Consider the following 19,980-nt stretch of genomic DNA (forward strand, 5'->3'; position numbering starts at 1 on the left):
ACCGCTTATGAATAAAATAAGAGCCAAAGTTTCTGTTGTCACGGATGCCGTAGAATTGTAGCTGTATCACCTGGGAAGGTTGCAGCCCACTTTGTAGCGCTTCTGCCTTTCTTGGTTTGGGACTTAGCACAGTTGTACAGAATCTAGGCTGTGCTTCCACCAACTTCCCCACATGCATTGCTCATTTTCTCACAATGAGGACGTAGCGGGCTAACTAACAAATACATCAAGTCAAATTTATAGTCGTTACTCCTGATCACACTTCATTGCTTCCCACCGTGACAGAACATTCAATGGTAAGAAATGGAATATTTTTTCTACTTGTAGCATAGAAAACCTGTTTGTCTTTATAAGTACAGTTTTTAACATTATTAGAGAAGAAATAGCACCCCTATAGTCACATTTACCCTCCTGTTATCCTTTGTTTACACCACATTGCAACTCTTGTGCTGCTCGCGAGCTAACCATTCATTCATTCATTTTCTACTGCTTATCCTCACAAGGGTGAACAACCATTCACACTCACATTCATACCTATGGACAATTTGGAGTCGCTAATTAACCTAGCATGTTTTTGAAATGTGGGAGGAAACCGGAGTAATCGGAGAAAACCCACGCATGCACGGGGAGAACATGCAAACTCCACACAGAGATGGCCGAGGGTGGAATTGAACCCGCTTCTGCTAGCTGTGAGGTCTGCGTGCTAACCACATGACCGCCGTGCAGCCTGCGAGCTCACCACCGAGCCTGAAATGTATTTATTCTAAACTTAATTTAAAAAAAAAAACTCAAAACGTACCACTTCCACACGGGACTGGAGGAAAGCGCTTGTTTATTCTATGATGTGGGACATGCCATGGAAGCTAATGTGTTGTGTCATGACCGCCACCTGGTGACCACAATACGCCACTTCTAATGATGGACTAATGATGGACCATGTGGTCCGCCGCCACTCATGGATGAACATACTGCTGATAGCAGTCGTGTGCTAGTAGTCACAACATGAAGTATCATATCATATGGAGAAAAGATATTGTGATTAAGATACAATGGCATGGGGCCTCTTGGCTGTCCTATGTAGTCAAACTAGATCCATCCTACCGAGTTATTGAGCTTGAAGTGATGAGGCCTGAAACGAGCCAACGCCCTTTGGTCCCCGACTGTGGCTCCTCCCATTTCTCACCCTGAGCCCTTCTCCACGAAAGGAAACGAAAATGACGAGAAAAGGCGTCTTAGCAGGGAAGCCGCATACGGAGTCCCCAAGAGATGAAGTCAAAGTGTCCCCGTGATGGAGGGCGTTCGTTTGCAATCTGCCAGCCAATTTACGCTCCAACTGCCAAGCCAGCATCGAGGATGCGAGAGAGCAATCTTCTGCGGGATACCTTGTCCTTAGAGACTGCATGAGGCGTTCCGGCGTCCCCCTAGGGAGCTACTTCACATCAAGGGGAGTCTGCTGAGGTGGTTTGGGCATCTGAATAATATGATGCTGGCGCTCATCTGGCCCGGGGAGATGGTGGGTTCCTTTGGGAGCAGCTGCAGTGCGGAGGAAAAGGACGCTTGGGTCAACTTCCGCTATTTTGGATCAGCTGCAGAGAGTGCCTGTTATCTTTGGCCCGGCGTGCCAGCCTTCTCGTAGTTGTTTGTTTGCTTTGCCGCATTACGTTTAGAAACCCTCAACCTTTGCAGGGTGAGTGGCCCGCATTGTTGCGGTGGGAACAAAACCACATACCACAAAGGCTGCTAAAGATGACCTTTACAGTCTACAAAAGTATACCATCTCTACTTCGATGCCGGCGTGGAAGTCTCGCATGTTGCCTACGGTCAACTCATCAGCGCCAACAGCAGCATGATTCAGTAGTGATACTGTCTGATACCGCTTTTATTGCGATTAATGGCTGCCACACTCGACCAGGGTCGGACCAGTAGGATTCCTTACATGGTATATTTTCTACTTAGGGCATAAAAAACCTGCTTCTTAATACATTTTTAGAGACCTCTAGACACCAAATAACAACCCCATAGTCACCTTTACACTCTTATTCCCAATACAGTAGACATAATAAGAGAGAATGGCATGCACTAGTCATGGAAAACCTGTTTATGACTTAAATACGTCTTTTTAATATTAGAGCTCTCTAGACATGAAATAACACCCCTATAGTCACATTTATAGTTCCTATTACTCGATCTAGTAGAAAACCTGTTTATGACCTGCTAAATATGGATTTTTAATATTATTAGAGATCTCTAGATATGAAAATACAACCCTATAGTGACCTTTACACAAGTAAACATTGATTCATTTTCTACCACTTATCCTCACGAGGGTCGCGGAGCCCATCCCAGCTGTCTTCGGGCAAGAGGCAGGGTACACCCTGGACTGGTGGCCAGCCAATCACAGGGCACATATAGACAAACAACCATTCACACTCACATTCATACCTATGGACAATTTGGAGTGGCCAATTAACCTAGCATGTTTTTGGAATGTGGGAGGAAACCGGAGTACCCGGAGAAAACCCACGCATGCATGGCCGAGGGTGGAATTGAACCCGGTCTCCTAGCTATGAGGTCTGGTGCTAACCACACGTCCACCGTGCAGCCCACTAGTAAACATAATAAGAGAAAATAACACATAATTGGTCATTGTTTATGACCTTCTAAATACAACCTTTTAATATTATTAGAGATCTTTAGATATGAAATAACAACCCTATAGTGACCTTTACACTAGTAAACATAATAAGAGAAAATAACACATAATTGGCCTGTTTATGACCTTCTAAATACAACTTTTTAATATTATTAGAGATCTTTAGATATGAAATAACAACCCTATAGTGACTTTCACACCAGTAAACATAATAAGAGAAAATAAGGTAGGCCAGGTAGCCGGGTACATTTTATCCTTGAGGGTCACTTTTAAAGGGGCGGCACAGCACAAAGACAAGGGACGGCTCCTGCATTTCAAAAGCAGACCATAGGAACGTTCAATGGCCTCCTCCGTCCTGGCAGCCAAGGAATCCCTTCTAGAGACTAGGAAATAGTCTTTGTGTGTGTGTGGGGGGGGGGGGGGGTGAGCAATACAAATGAAGTCATTACTTAGAGTCTGAGCGAGTTACGCAACACAATTAGAAGTGAAAAAGGCCAACCGCCCTAGACTTTGATCCCAGGTACCAAAACATGGCTTTAAGCTCTATGATGGGCAAAGTAAGCCATCACTGGATTGATTAGACGACCTGCTGATCCGCTCCTAATGTCAGTAGACATGAACACGTCTGCCTTGTAAAGATATGAAAGGTCCAAAGAGGAGCAGCACATTGCCTCCATCCAACACTTCCTCTTCTTTTGTTTCTTACTGTTTCTTGATGATGTGATTTTCCTAATATTGCAACTTTTTCTATGGTTAGGAAATCCTTTTTTTCCAATATTTCCACTGTATTCTTATGAAAACTTCCTTTTCCCCATCATATTCTAACTCCCAACCTGATATTTCCAATATAATCAGCCGAATTAGAAAACCATCCTTGCTGCCGGGCCAAAGCCGACTTTGAGCGAATTCAAAGACTGCCAGCCACTTTGAAAGCAAACACGGCTAATGAGCAAGCGAGCTGTCAACAGCTCACAGAGGGAAAATTGTTTTAGTTGTGAAGCATTTAATGTGGCACATCCTACAAATGCGTATAGACGAGGTTAATTGGCAGATGAGAGGGAACATCCGTCCTTGGAAGCTGAAAGAGGGTGCATGCATATTTGCTCTGCTTGTACGCGCACACCATATAGGAACGTATCCTTTTGTTATCTTCTTCTCATTGGCCTCGCTTTACCGTTTCAGTGAAGACAATGGGGCATTGAAGGACATCATGGACAGCTTTGGGTTCCATCCTTCACACTCCAAAGTGGGAGGGGGCAGCGTGTTAGCAGGAAGCCAAGTCCAAGACCAAAGTGTTGTAATGTTGTGAAAAACAGACGATGTTCCGACAAGTCCAAATATTTAGAGCAGGGGTCTCAAACTCAATTTACCTGGGGGCCACTGGAGCTAGGGTCTGGGCAAGGCTGGGCTGCATCAGGTTTTCAAAAAAAAAAAAAACGCATTTATTAAAAACAGAAAAATATTTTTAAAAAAATTTGGTGATTTGGTTCCGATTTTCTACAATAAAAGCTCTGATAAAACATTCCACTGTTCTCAAATATCTTACTTTTTATTTTTCTGCACAAAATAAGATGAAAAATAAATAAACAAATCAAGAATAAAGAAAATCAATCAATCAGTAATAAATAAATAAATATAATAATAACAATAAAACGGCAAATAATAAAAACTTAAGAAACCACATATAGTTGGTGGGTCGACAAATTATTTTTTTCAGATTAAAATGAACAAAGCATTATTAGAGCCCTGTAGACATGACAAAACACGACTATAGTCACATTTATACTCTTTTTATTTACAACATATTGCGCAACTGCAGGGTCTTGAGACACATGCTAACTCGCAAACTAGAGAGCTAGCGACCTAAACGGTAGCCTTCAAGTTATTTCCTTTAAACTTAAATAGCCAAAAACTTACCACTTCCACACGGATAGGGAGGATAACTATTAACAGTTATTTAACCTTTAACATGAACATGAATCAAACGTAATAATTTTTTCTGGGTACATGATACCATACAGCATCCATATCAAACTTGCAAGGGCCGCACTAACATTAAACTTTCATATCAAGGCGGGGGCCTCAAACTAGTGTCCTGCGGGCCACATTTGGCCCGCGGGCTGCGTGTTTGAGACCCCCAAATACGAAGAGTCACAATTTTAGGAGAAGAAAAAGAGTCATGAACAGTCATGAATATTAGAGGAACATTTTTTTGTTTTAATTTAAAATGTATTTTTTGTGAAATGAGGTTGGGAATAATAATAAGAATAATAATTATAATAATAATAAAAATAAACTACCGGAAGAACATCCATGGGTTATTGTGTGGCGCTTCTTAGGGCTCTACAGGAGTCCACAAGTCAATACAAAGGCCCACAGTCAGCATTATGAGCCCCCTTTAAGACAAAAGTTGAAATGAATAATGTGTAGCACCTGTTAGCATGTCTTCTGTCTTCATGTGTTGATGTTTATGTGGGACGTGGGAAAGCCTCTGGACCGCAATGGCCTACGTGAAGACGCTAAGTTGAGATGGTGTCTTCGTCCACAGATGGGACAGCAGCGTTGGTGGGAGCAGGAGATCCCCGTGGACGGAAGCATCAACAAAGGCCAACTCATGACTCACAACCTGACCGAGCTCATCAAGCCCGAGTCTTACGAGGTGCGCCTGACGCCCATCACGCGCTTCGGCGAGGGCGACTCCACGGTGCGGATCATCACGTACAGCGGTGAGTATGTGGAAGGCGTCCTTACCATCACGGCATCATGTGACGTGCATGTGCAAAGCAGCAAAACATGACAAGGCGTTGATGATGCGCCGGCGCTGCTGATGTGCAGGCGCCGCTGATGCGCCGGCGCTGCTGATGCGCCGGCGCTGCTGATGCGCCGGCGCTGCTGATGCGCAGGCGCTGCTGATGCGCAGGTGCCGCTGATGCACAGGCGCTGCTGATGCGCAGGCGCTGCCGATGCGCCGGCCCTGCCGATGCGCAGGCGCTGTCGGGTCATTAAAAGAATTAGAAGCGCACGTCTACGGCGTCAGTCATCGTGAGACGGCAGCTGGAAATCAGCTCGCTTTGCTTCTTTGCCCGCCTGAGCCAAATGAATGTTGACGGAGCGACTCATCCCGTCTCGTCCGTGACCTTTATTGGCTGAGTCGGGTCTGGTTTCTTTGCATGACAGGTCAGAAGCACTTGAACGCACCGCCTGAGTCAAGCATTTAGTTTGGGTCAAAGGAGCGAGCGGATCAGCCTCCACTCCAGTCTGCCTTCATTCAAAGCGCTCGCAAAAACCTCCCGTCACGTTCTCCCGTCTATGCGCGCTACTCTCTCTCTCTCTCTGGGTTGTCACACAAAAACACACGCAATGTCATTTCAGCACAGCTCTTCCATGTTTGCTTGACATTTGCAAGAAAGACACACTCTTTTTACTCAAAGATCCTTTATATGACAGGAACATTAAAAAAAAAACTTCCTGCAAGTCCAAAGATCCTCCATATGACAGAAGTACTCTGCAGTTTTTAAAGACATGTTGTAAAAACATGAGCCAAAGATCCTCTATTTGACAACAGCGATCTGTTTTTGAGGACCTACCTCAAAAACACAAGTCAAAGATCCTTTATATGACAGGAACATAAAAAAAAACTTCCTGCAAGTCCAAAGATCCTCCATATGACAGAGGTACTCTGCAGTTTTTAAGGACATGTTGTAAAAACATGAGCCAAAGATCCTCTATATAACAGCGATCTGTTTTTGAGGACCTACCTCAAAAACACAAGTCAAAGATCCTTTATATGACAGGAACATAAAAAAAACTTCCTGCAAGTCCAAAGATCCTCCATATAACAGAGGTACTCTGCAGTTTTTAAGGACATGTTGTAAAAACATGAGCCAAAGATCCTCTATAGGACAACAGCGATCTTTTTTTTTTGAGGACCTACCTCAAAAACACAAGTCAAAGATCCTTTATATGACAGGAACATTAAAAAAAAACTTCCTGCAAGTCCAAAGATCCTCCATATGACAGAGGTACTCTGCAGTTTTTAAGGACATGTTGTAAAAACATGAGCCAAAGATCCTCTATATGACAACAGTGATCTGTTTTTGAGGACCTACCTCAAAAACACAAGTCAAAGATCCTCTATATGACAACAGTGATCTGTTTTTGAGGACCTACCTCAAAAACACAAGTCAAAGATCCTCTATATGACAACAGTGATCTGTTTTTGAGGACCTACCTCAAAAACACAAGTCAAAGATCCTCTAAATGACAGCACTCTTCTCTTTTTAAAGACCTTCTGCATTTGCAAAAATGCTAATCAGAGATCCTTTATATAGCGGGAGTACTGTGCTGTTTTTGAGGACCTACTGTGAAGACAGTGGCCAAAGATCCTTTACATGGCGATCTCTTTGTGAGGATGTAAAAGGCAAGCATGTCCCATATTTGAAGGGTTAGCGTGGACTTGAGAGTGGGGGGGGTTCTTCCAGCCGGCGAGGGAATGAAAGAACCCCCCAGTTAGAAAGTTGAGGAGGACAAAACACCTGTGGAGACGTGAGCAGATGCTCAGGCAAGCAAACCGGGGACCCGACTTTGTGGACGGTGAGGACATCCGAACGCCGCTTCCCGAGTGAGCTGAATTGGATGCAATCAAAGAGGAATGAGGAGAATGGAGGCTAATTAAGACGAGGAGCAGCCAGCCGGCCCAGATAGCAAGGAAACAAAGATTCTTTATTTATGAAGGAAAGAGGAGAGCCTCCCCTCGTGCGCCAACGACCTGCCCAACCGGGGACGGACTAATTATCACTCAAGAGCCGCTCTCTTCTCCCACGCGCTGCCGAGCGTCACCAGCTAATGGAGGTCTGATTCCGCTAATGCTCCTCCCTCTTGGCCGCCGTCCGCCTCTCCTTATCACCTCCGTGGTTACGTATCTCCTCTACTCACTTCTTGTACGCATCGTACATCGATACACACTTTCTACTTCCAATTATACTTTCCTGCTTTGGCTCACATCTACTGGAGGAAGGTAACAATAGCACAATATCGAACCATAGACTCTGGAGTTACACTATATCATATGGTACATATATGATGTTTATGGCATGTCATATGGTACATATATGATGATGTTTATGGCATGTCATATGCACATATATGATGTTTATGGCACTTTATATGGTACATATATCATGTTTATGGCACGTCATGTCACATATATGATGTTTATGACACATCATATGCACATATATGATGTTTATGGCACATCGTATGCACATATATGATGTTTATGGCGCACCACATGCACATATATGATGTTTATGGCACGTCATATGCACATTTATGATGTTTATGGCACGTCATGTGCACCTATATGATGTTTATGGCACACCACATGCACATATATGATGTTTATGGCACGTCATATGGTACATATATGATGTTTATGGCACGTCATATGGTACATATATGATGTTTATGGCACGTCATATGGTACATATATGATGTTTATGGCACATCATATGCACATATATGATGTTTATGGCTCGTCATATGGTACATATATGATGTTTATGGCACGTCATATGCACATATATGATGTTTATGGCACGTCATGTGCACATATATGATGTTTATGGCACACCACATGCACATATATGATGTTTATGGCACACCACATGCACATATATGTTTATGGCACTTCATATGGTACATATATGATGTTTATGGCACATCATATGGTACATATATGATGATGTTTATGGCACATCATATGGTACACATATAATGTTTATGGCACGTCATGTCACATATATGATGTTTATGGCACATCATATGGACATATATGATGTTTATGGTACATCGTATGCACATATATGATGTTTATGGCACATGATATGCACATATATGATGTTTATGGCACGTCATGTGCACATATATGATGTTTATGGCACACCACATGCACATATATGATGTTTATGGCACATCATATGGTACACATATAATGTTTATGGCACGTCATGTCACATATATGATGTTTATGGCACATCATATGGACATGTATGATGTTTATGGCACATCGTATGCACATATATGATGTTTATGGCGCACCACATGCATATATATGACGTTTATGGCACGTCATATGGTACATATATGATGTTTATGGCATGTCATGTCACATATATGATGTTTATGGCACGTCATATGCACATATATGATGTTTATGGCACATTGTATGCACATATATGATGTTTATGGCATATCATATGCACATATATGATGTTTATGTCACGTCATATGCACATATATGATGTTTATGGCACATCATATTCACATATATAATGTTTATGGCACGCCATATGGTACCTATATGATGTTTATTGTATGTCTTCTGCCCATATAAAAATTACATAAAAAAATGTTAATACACATACAAATATTTGTTCTGGCCAAATAAGATTCATTGATTTATATGTCATTAATGACATATACATTTTAACATTATCGTTGATATTTGTATGATTTCTTCTATCATGATATGGTTTATCATTTATCATACACCGAGCTAAGAGAGTGAATGTGGGGGTGTCATCATCACACTAATCCTAATAATAATGAGAATGGTGGCAGTAGGAAGGTAAAACGTAGGTAGGTAGAAGGTGAAGGTAGAAGGTGAAGGTAGAATTTTGTTTGTGCGTGTTTGTTTTGAACAAGCTATAAAAAAGGCCCGGGTGGGTTTGTTTCCACAACGTAGGTGTGGGATGATGAGAGCGGGCAACCTTGACTACGTGCAGGTGGAAGGAACACGCTGCTGGGTTCTCTGACCTTCAGTCCAATTCAATGAGCTTGTTTAGCTAGCATGGTGCAACCAGGCGGGCCCATCATGCTCTATCCGCCAGGAGCTTGTCTCTGAGAAAAGCGGCTATGGTGTCCCTCCCTAGCTGTAGCATGATGGATGGCCGTGTGTCCCCCCCCCAACAATAATGACCAACTCAGCACCTGCTTGGTCTGTGTAAGCCTCGTGTTTACACGGGGATGCGTGTCCACAACAACGCAACCGTGCACGATGGCAACAGCCTGGATGTTGCATTCGTACGGCGTTGGAAGTCTGAGTCACCATCCGCCATTGTCCTGCACTGATGGTAAGGATGGCCCAATGGAAGGACGACGCTTTGATGTTTGGATCTTTTTGTTGACATGGAGAAGAAAAGGGCTCTCATGTCCACACCAACTTCTCTTTTTTCCTCTTTTTCATTTCAAGTTTCATTTCTATTTTGTGGATGATGATGATGATGATGATGGGCTTGTACAGTCAGCATCATCGTTTGGCGGTGGCTGATTATTCCGGGGAAATAATGTCCATGGATATTCCGCCATCATCAAACACTCTTTGAGACACATTCATTACCAGCGAACGCAACTAATCATCACAAATGATTTTTTTTTTTTTTGGTTGAGGTCAGTGCATGATTGACAGCAGGAAATGAAGCCAGGTGACGTGTGTGTGTGTAGAACCAGGAAGTTTGTGTACCGAACACAACACAACTTTGAGTGTTATTATAGCTCTTCAAGCATAAAAAGTAATGGAAATAATAATAGAGTGAAATGATGGCATGATGACATTGGAGGTGTACAGCATGCTGTCATTTCATTGCCATGGCAACCATACAGTCTAGCTAGCACGGATGCTAACGTCTGCTGTTCATAAATGTCAACGAGAGCAGGGAATCTGAGATTAACCATTAGTCCAAGATTAATCATTACTCCTAGATTAATCATCAAGTGCACTTACATTTACTTTATTTATTTTCATTTCTTCATCTTCATTTTTAAAAAATTCAGACAGGGTTTCCACCCTCGGCCATCTCTGTGTGGAGTTTGCATGTTCTCCCCGTGCATGCGTGGGTTTTCTCTGGGTATTCCGGTTTCCTCCCACATTCCAAAAACATGCTAGGTTAATTAGCGACTCCAAATTGTCCATAGGTATGAATGTGAGTGTGAATGGTTGTTTGTCTATATGTGCCCTGTGATTGGCTGGCGACCAGTCCAGGGTGTACCCCGCCTCTCACCCCAAAGACAGCTGGGATAGGCTCCAGCACCCCCCGCGACTGTATTATTATATGAGTATTATTATATGAGTAACAATATTGGACGACGCGTGTCCTCGGTCTGAAAGCCATCATCACAACTTTGATGTTCTCTGTGGCGCCCGGCCATCCGCCTCCCCCGGTCTGGGACAGTAGGGGTTGATGTTTTTTCGGGGGGGTGAAACGAGGTGGCGGGCATGCGGCGGACGCTTGGCGTGGATTCTTTGGATGGACGCGCCGCTTTGTAAAACAGCCGCGGGCCAGCTGGGCAGCGAGCCCTTTGCCAATAGGAAGTCGGCGCTAGTGTGGCTTTGTGTATCAATCGGAGTGAGGCAAACACGGAAAGTAAAAAATGTGCGTGCGTTAACTGTTGTTGCTGTTTGCGTTGTTTTCATCGCCAGCTGGTCTTTCACGGAAAGACGCTTTTTCCGTGTCGATGCTTGCATCAACAGCAAACGTTTGTTTTCACTTATCCCTTTTAGTTCTCAGCTCTAAATTGGAAGTGAAATCTTCTTTATGGGTGTTAGTGTGTATTTGTGTGTGTTTGTGCGTGCATGCAAAGCAGCAGTAAAGTAGCCTGTGGGCTCGCTCGCTGGAGAAGACGCATGGCTCCATCAGACACAACAGCCAGACGGGCCCCAGGTAGCTCAGGTAGCAACAACAACCAGCAACAGAAGATAGAAGGAGTGACAAGGAAACGTATCACCTATAGGCATGGTCCTGGAAGGGAGGGGGGCGGGGGGTATGAGGCCCCCAGGCCGCAAGTGGCCCTTTCTTTATATTTGCTGCACTATAGCGTAGCGTGCTGCAGTGCTATTCATTCTGTATGCCCCACTGTGGTTTGGATTGGCAGCATAAAAGATGATTGAAGCTTTTGTGCAATCAGCTCACGCCCACACTGGACACACTATAGGCTGCAACAGGCACTCACTGGACACTACATTAGGTACACCTGCACGAGCCAACGCATCCTCATGCGACACACATAAAAACATTCTGCCATAGCGACACAGACAGATAGATTGCAGTATGATCTTGTTTTGTTAGGTGTACCTAATGTTCAGTCCAGTGGGTACATACCGTGTACTGTACCGCTCCAGTGGATCCACAGCTGGAGCTCTGCTTCCACGCTGCGTCTCTGCAGGCTTATACGTATACGTTTTTCCTTTGTCGGGATGATTTCTGATTACTCATTTTAATTCCAATCAACCCCCCCCCCCCCCCCCGCCCCCCTTCCTCTGGCGACCAGGGAGCGTCTGTAAATCATAGTTTTGTGCTTGAGCTGCTGCATCACATCTCCGCAGCCAGTCAGCCATCCATCATGGCAACTGCTCATGAATCTTCCTGGCAGCTTAAATCTATTTTCTCATTGGAGAAGACATTTCAAGTCAAGACGGGAGTGAAGGAAGTGACTCCTTGAGTGAAGCGGAAGGCCCCGCTGAGTTGGACCATGCAGCGACACAAAAGCTGTGTTAATGGCCGCGTTCAGGAAGAGGATTTAAAGTGGAACACGATTAGCAGACACATTGTGATGTATTATTTTGGTATTTCCTACTGGAACTAGGAAAAGGGCTTAGGGCTCCAAAACAGGAGTCACCTTGGACCAGAGCATGAGCGATGCCACTAAAAGCCACTCGAGTCAGGAAAACACAAAGCCTGTTCAAGTGGACCACTCTTGCTTTTCGTCATCAGTACCTTCTCAAGGGACAATACAACATTTAGAGTAGTCATTGTACAGCTTGTATAGCTTTACTGGCCACTGAAAATGGGCTAATTGTGTAAATATCTGGCAAGATAACTGTGTCTCGGTGTTGGTAGTGTACATGAGTGCTGCCAACACTGCGGGAGCTCCGGTTCATTGAGGGTAAAAATAACTTACTGGGCACTTACAGGCGCTGGCTTGTGTTTTGATATACAAGCTGTACACTGACTACTCCAAAAGTATTCATTTCCTTCATGTTGCGCCTTAAGAAGATGACAAATGATTGGTGCAATGCAATGTCTTCTTCCTGTCAGCTACTCCACTGTTTATGCTAACGACTGTCCCTTTTTTTTTTTTCATGTCGTCCACAGCTCCCATCAACCCTCATCTACGTAAGTACGATTAACTTAACTATTCCACGTTACGACATCACTCTGTCAATCCGTGTTTGTTGTCAGGGAACGGATGGCAAAGATGGCAAACACGCTGCTTTTTTCCATCAATGAATGAAATCATCACGCGCTTAATGACTCCACGTCTCCATTCGCTGCAGCGCTAACGCCCACTAATGCTGCCTTGCATTGTTTGTCCGCATTATTCACCGACGCGGAATCCACACTTTCAGTGATTGAGAGCAGCGATGCACTGTGCTGCTGGGAATATTTACTCATATTTTAGTATGTTTTTTTAAAAGATGGATGCTCGCACAGACAAGCAAACAACAAACATCTTAATCACCGACATCATTATGCCGCTCCCTGAAGTTAGCTGCACACCTCCTCTAAACGCTCTCAGGCATGAAAAGTCAAAGAAATAAGCTCCACTTCATTCCACATCGAGAGGTCGCTTCATTCTCTGATCCCGAGTCGGCCACCTTGGGGTCTCCGCTTCCTCGGCTCCGGCCCACGCGCTTACCTGAATACGAGCTGCCCACGCCCCTCCCGCTCGAGGTCGCGGCTCCGCTACATTTGGAATGGAATGAATATTTACCGTCTGTCCTCCGCTTGGCCGTTTAGCTTAGATTCTTGGTGTTGATTGGAGGTTGAGGCTGAGATGCTCCCTTCATTGTGATGCCCCTCCACTCAGGAGACCTCCACCAAGGCCAAAATCCTTAAACATGGTGTCGTTCTACTCCAGTCCTATAGAGGGCAACAGCACAGCATGGTTTATCACGCTTTTTTGTAAATCAAATCAATGCAAAATATGCAATTTTACGAATATTTTCTTCCAAATTTTCAACCAAACCGAAACCGTGTTTTTTTTTTAACTTTTCATGGTGATTGGGTGATTGGCCAGCGCCATAACATCAAACGAGAAAAACGGCGAGTGAGCGTCCGAAAATTGGGCAGAAAATGAGGATTGCGCAAAGAAGGATGCATCACTCACAGGATTAAATACCCCCGGATTCACGGTTTACTGCCCCGTTTATGGCGCACTACACCAGGCTTTTCACCCCGTTTTTGACAGGCTACGCCGGACTTCAGGGAAGCCGAACAATAAATGAGGTGGATCCTGTGCCACCACAGAAGCATCAATAAATCATCAATTCAATGAATTCAAATATCCAGCTAACTAATGTGCTTTACCTGACGTTAATGCTAGCTTTAGCCAGGAAGTGGACCAGACCGGAATCGAAATGAATCATCAGAAACAGAATCGTTCAAATTCAAACGATGCCTACCTCTACCTCTGGAACACATTTCCGCGAGCACAAGACTTATTCTCTCTTATTATGACGACTATATTGGGTAAGGCGTTCAGAAATTCACTTATTACGCTCTGATGGACTCTGGAACCAATTAACAGTGATAAATGAGGGATTACGGTATAGTCATGAAGGAGAAGTTTAGGCTTGTCAAAGATCCTCTATAATAAAACTGGAGTACTCTGGTGATTTCGGAATCTGTTCGAAATACGTTGGTCCCAAGCCACAAGTTTTGAGCCAAACTCGTGGGCCAGCTGAGTCATATTCTCAAAAACTCACCAAAACATCAGTTGCCAGAGCCAAACTCCATTGGAAAAAACAGGATTTTAAGGCAAGCCAAACTCCATTAGAAAAAAACAGTATTTTAAGATGGGCCAAACTCCATTGGAAAAAACAGGATTTTAAGGCGGGCCAAACTCCATTGGAAAAAAACAGGATTTTAAGGCAGGCCAAACTCCATTGGAAAAAAACAGGATTTTAAGATGGGCCAAACTCCATTGGAAAAAAACAGGATTTTAAGGCAGGCCAAACTCCATTAAAAAAACAGGATTTTAAGACGGGCCAAACTCCATTGGAAAAAAACAGGATTTTAAGATGGGCCAAACTCCATTGGAAAAAAACTGGATTTTAAGGCGGGCCAAACTCCATTGGAAAAAACAGGATTTTAAGGCGGGCCAAACTCCATTAGAAAAAAACAGGATTTTAAGGCGGGCCAAACTCCATTAGAAAAAAACAGGATTTTAAGATGGGCCAAACTAGAAAAAAAAACAGGATTTTAAGATGGGCCAAACTCCATTGGAAAAAAACAGGATTTTAAGGCGGGCCAAACTCCATTGGAAAAAACAGGATTTTAAGGCGGGCCAAACTCCATTGGAAAAAACAAGATTTTAAGGCGGGCCAAACTCCATTAGAAAAAAACAGGATTTTAAGATGGGCCAAACTCCATTGGAAAAAACAGGATTTTAAGGCGGGCCAAACTCCATCGGAAAATGTGCGACTTAAAAGACCCGCAGACACGGTCACAGAATTTGGAGCTGCAGAGGTCTTTGCAACATTGACAGAAGGCAGGGAAGGGGGGGGGGGGTTACTATCCCTTCTGCATACTACTACGCAGATAAGAGTCTGATCGGGAAGCAAGGAGGCGGAGTCAATTTGAAAAAGTGATTACAGCGAGTCCTTCCGCAGAAATAATCCAAGGACGACGGCCTCACTTTGACTTTGGACGTGCTCAAAAGTGCCAGCGGCTCAACTTACACACACACACACACACACACACTCACGCAGCGCTAATACCTTGACACTGAGCCTGCCCAGCATTAGGTACACCTGCTGGTTGGTGGTTGTAGTTGGCAGCACTGCATAATAATGCTGAGAGCTGTGCCTAATATTTTGACCTTTCGATAAAATATCTTGGATTGGATCTCATCAGATTGTGCCTGGGGAGCATTAAGCAGCGCTTCAAAGCCCTTTTAAACGAGATTGCATTCAGTTAAACGCTAATTTGACGCTGTGCGTGCTTTTTATTGAGTACAATCCATCATGCTGCAGTGCAGGCCCGTCACCCTAAACACACACACACACACACATACATACAGTACGTACGTATATACGCTGATGTTGCGCATTTCTGGTGCACTATGTACCGCCCTCCTGAGCACCACCGGGTTTCTTTGTCAAGGAAACCCAGCTGAGATCACCAGTCAGCGCGAGTTCACGTCTTAATTTAGAAATGTGTTCGTTAACATCGCGTGGCGTAATTAGGACTTTACTGTTGTAGATCCCTCCCCTGAGACACACACACACACGCACACGCACGTGCACACACGGGGCCCCTGCAGAAAGTCTCATGAATATACACAACGCACACACACACACTGACTACGTTGCTGCCTCCGCCAGGAGAGTTCCACTGCAGCTTCGAGGAGGAGCCCATCTGCATGTTCACGCAGGACAAGAACGACGACTTTGATTGGACGAGGCACAGCGCCGCCACCCGCGACACAAAGTACACGCCCAACACGGGGCCCAGTGGCGACCGTAGCGGCTCCAAGCAAGGTGAGAGTCAAAAGGTTGTCTGTCAAACCTTGTCATGTTTGGGTGGGTTCCAAAGTAGTAAACTTTGGTCTGCCATGAAGTGTGGCGCTCTTTAAAAGTATGTTTTAGAAGCTTTGGGTGAAATCTAAGATGATCAAAAATATCAGAATATATATTCCAGTCCACAGATGGAACTTTGTTTTGCAATGTTTGTATTACATCACCTAATACAGTATGTCACAAAAGAGCTTTAAAAGTATGTTTTACTAGCTTTGGGTGAAATTTAAGATGGTATAAATAACATTAAAAAATTTAAAAAAAAACCTACACATTCACCCCAGTAGAAAGCATTTCGGTTTAGAACAGGGGTCTCAAACACGCGGCCCGTGGGCCAATTGTGGCCCGCAGGACACTAGTTTGAGGCCCCCGCCTTGATATGAAAGTTTAATGTTAGTGCGGCCCGCGCAAGTTTGATATGGATGCTGTATGGTATCATGTACCCAGAAAAAATTATTACGTTTGATTCATGTTCATGTTAAAGGTTAAATAACTGTTAATAGTTGTCCTCCCTATCCGTGTGGAAGTGGTAAGTTTTTGGCTATTTAAGTTTAAAGGAAATAACTTGAAAGCTACCGTTTAGGTCGCTAGCTCTCTAGTTTGCGAGTTAGCATGTGTCTCAAGACCCTGCAGTTGCGCAATATGTTGTAAATAAAAAGAGTATAAATGTGACTATAGTCGTGTTTTGTCATGTCTACAGGGCTCTAATAATGCTTTGTTCATTTTAATCTGAAAAAAATAATTTGTCTACCCACCAGCTATATGTGGTTTCTTAAGTTTTTATTATTTGCCGTTTTATTATTATTATTATATTTATTTATTACTGATTGATTGATTTTCTTTATTCTTGATTTGTTTATTTATTTTTCATCTTATTTTGTGCAGAAAAATAAAAAAATAAGATATTTGAGAACAGTGGAATGTTTTATCAGAGCTTTTATTGTAGAAAATCGGAACCAAAGTACTGAAAATTTTGTGTATTTTTCTATTTTAATAAATGCGTTTTTTTTTTGTTTTTTTTTGAAAACCTGATGCGGCCCAGACTTGCCCAAACCCTAGCTCCAGGGGCCTCCAGGTAAATTGAGTTTGAGACCCCTGGTTTAGAATATTTGAGTTAATATGTCACTAAAGCTCTTTAAAAGTATCTTGTACAAGATTTTGGTGAAATCCAAACCAGATGAGAGTACTGAGTAATAACCGTATGCACCGTATTGGAAAATGTGATCCATAATTACATACATTTGCACCATATGGTACAGCCACACTGCGCCCTGATATAAAATTAGCAACATTGCATATGATTAATTTAAACACTTGAGTCCAACGTGCTGCTGAAAGTGCCGCTATTTCAAAAAAAATGTTGAAACAAGGTTGAATTATTCAAAGTTGGCAGCTACATAATGGATGCCTTGACCAATTTCCACAATCAAACAGCTTGCATGTGTTTTCTCTCCTTCTTATCTACGCCGCCGTTTAGCCCTACCTTCACCGCAGGTATTCCATACATGATGAATAACCAATAAGCCAAATAGGATTTTGAGGATATGAATCCTGGAGGAATGGAGGTTGTCTTCCGGATGCGGCCCATTACGGCGGCCCAGCAGCTGAAGCAGTAAATAATGCATCAGCTTTAATCACCTAATGGTTTCAAAATGTCCGGCATTTCATTACTGGGCCTCGTTCCTCTTTGAAAATAATTATCTGAGATTCAGCCCAGGGAGATTTTCCATTAGATTTTGGCTGGGGGAGAGCGGAGCTGCTTAGCAGCCTAAACGCCTGCCTGCGACCATTTGTTGTTTGCGACTTCCTGCGGAGTGGGAAGACTAATTGCTGATGGAAGTGTCATTGACTGTTAAGGCGGTCTGGCGAATAGGAAAGGGCCGTGCTTAACATGCACGTTAAGGGGGTCCCGAGCTGGACCTAAAGTGGGTCAGACGGGGTTGCCCTGGCAACACCGGGGATGCTAATATAATCTGATTTATGATTTGGATGATAGTGATAGTTATTTTCGGATTTATTGTGCCGTTTTGACTGCCATATTCTGTACGATTATGACTGCCTTCATCCCAATTAGTCATGTCTGGAAATGCTGTGGACAACCTGAAACATTCTGTAACTTCTCAGGGTAAGATTGGAACAGTCCTAACTCTCATCCACACGTGAAAAAATCAGCCCACTCAACTCAGTGACGTGGAAAACTACACAAAGCATCTCACATGCGTCTCAGACAAAATGGACGTTAACAGCAACTATTACTGACATTACTGGCAAAGGTGTGATCTCTCGCATCTCCTGGTGCTTCCAGGGTTCTACATGTACATCGAGACGTCCAGGCCCCGCAAGGAAGGGGATCAGGCTCGGCTGGTCAGCCCGTTCTTCAACATCGCACCCAAAAACCCTTACAGCATCACCAACCCGCCTGCCTACTGCTTCGGCTTCTTCTACCACATGTACGGGAAACACATAGGTGAGTGTCTGATTCCCAACCAACGCTCACGCTATTTTCCACCCAGCGGCCACATCATGACCAATGAAAGGACGCCGTTTGGCACTTGGATGTTGTTTTCTGCTCATAGTTATGACTTTTGTTCCATAATGGAAGAACTTCTTTCTTTCCTTTCTTTGTTGTTTTGTTTCTCATAATATTACGACTTGGAATTTTTTTTTTCCAACTATTTCAACTACTAAAATGACATTATGGTATTATGTCCCTTAATATTATAGCAAGTTTATGATTGTAAAATCACAGATTTTTCCAGTTAAATTCAACTTTTTTCTTCTTTTGCCCTCATTTTATAAAATTACAGCTATATTTTCCATTTCTGCTGTTGTTTTTTTCTACTTTCATATTGTAAATCTTATGCTTATCGTGTTAGGACTTTACTCTCATAATATTTTGAATTTATTCAAATATAATTTTAGAACTTGTTTCTAATAACATTACGACTTAAAAAAAACATTCATTCATTCATTTTCTACCGCTTTTCCTCACAACGGTGTGTTCTAATGGTGTGCTGGAGTCTATCCCAGCTGTCTTCGGGCAAGAGGCGGGGTACACCCTGGACTGATCGCCAGCCAATCCCAGGGCACATATAGACAAACAACCATTCACACTCACATTCATACCTATGGACAATTTGGAGTCGCTAATTAACCTAGCATGTTTTTGGAATGTGGGAGGAAACCGGAGTACCCGGAGAAAACCCACGCATGCACGGGGAGAACATGCAAACTCCACACAGAGATGGCCGAGGGTGGAATTGAACCCTGGTGAGGTCTGAGCGCTAACCACTCGACCGCCGTGCCGCCTTAAAAAAACATATATGTCTTTAATATTTCACCTTGATAATTTATGAAATGACATTATTTTTATATTAGGAGTTTATGCTCATAAAATGACTTTATACTCTGCTAATTTTTCTATGTCTGCTGTTGTTGGGTTTGTACAATTATATCTTTAGAATATACTGCAGGCTGCGTGTCACAAATGGCCTCAGGTCACACTTTGTACACCCCTAATGTTGGGTTTGTGTGTTGTGGATATCAAACATTAGGCGTTATCCCGACAGGGCTTTTTTGCAGCAAATGAAGAGTACATAAGCAGTACAAACGGAGTGAGTGTTATTCAGTATGGCTGGTCCATAATCAGGCATCAGTGAGACAGCACGGTGGGGCCTTGAGGGATGAATTGACGGATGATTGCACCCAGCCCCACGCTGTCTGCCACCTGTGCGTCCCACGCCAGGGTTTG

The 19,980-nt window shown here is 43.5% G+C and overlaps 1 protein-coding gene across 4 annotated transcripts in view; it reads left to right on the plus strand.

Annotated features, from left to right (window-relative positions):
• LOC131107463 (MAM domain-containing glycosylphosphatidylinositol anchor protein 2-like) overlaps window positions 1-19,980 on the plus strand; it is a 166,612-nt gene that overhangs the window by 130,798 nt on the left and 15,834 nt on the right. For all 4 annotated transcript variants that reach the window (XM_058057536.1, XM_058057535.1, XM_058057537.1 and 1 more), the window contains exons 13-16: window positions 5,202-5,379; window positions 12,805-12,825; window positions 16,038-16,193; window positions 18,535-18,696. In XM_058057536.1, coding sequence (XP_057913519.1) covers window positions 5,202-5,379; window positions 12,805-12,825; window positions 16,038-16,193; window positions 18,535-18,696 — 517 coding nt within the window. The remainder of the gene's footprint in view (window positions 1-5,201; window positions 5,380-12,804; window positions 12,826-16,037; window positions 16,194-18,534; window positions 18,697-19,980) is intronic.

This window comes from Doryrhamphus excisus, chromosome 19 (genome assembly GCF_030265055.1).
Source record: "Doryrhamphus excisus isolate RoL2022-K1 chromosome 19, RoL_Dexc_1.0, whole genome shotgun sequence".
Lineage (NCBI taxonomy): Eukaryota > Metazoa > Chordata > Actinopteri > Syngnathiformes > Syngnathidae > Doryrhamphus > Doryrhamphus excisus.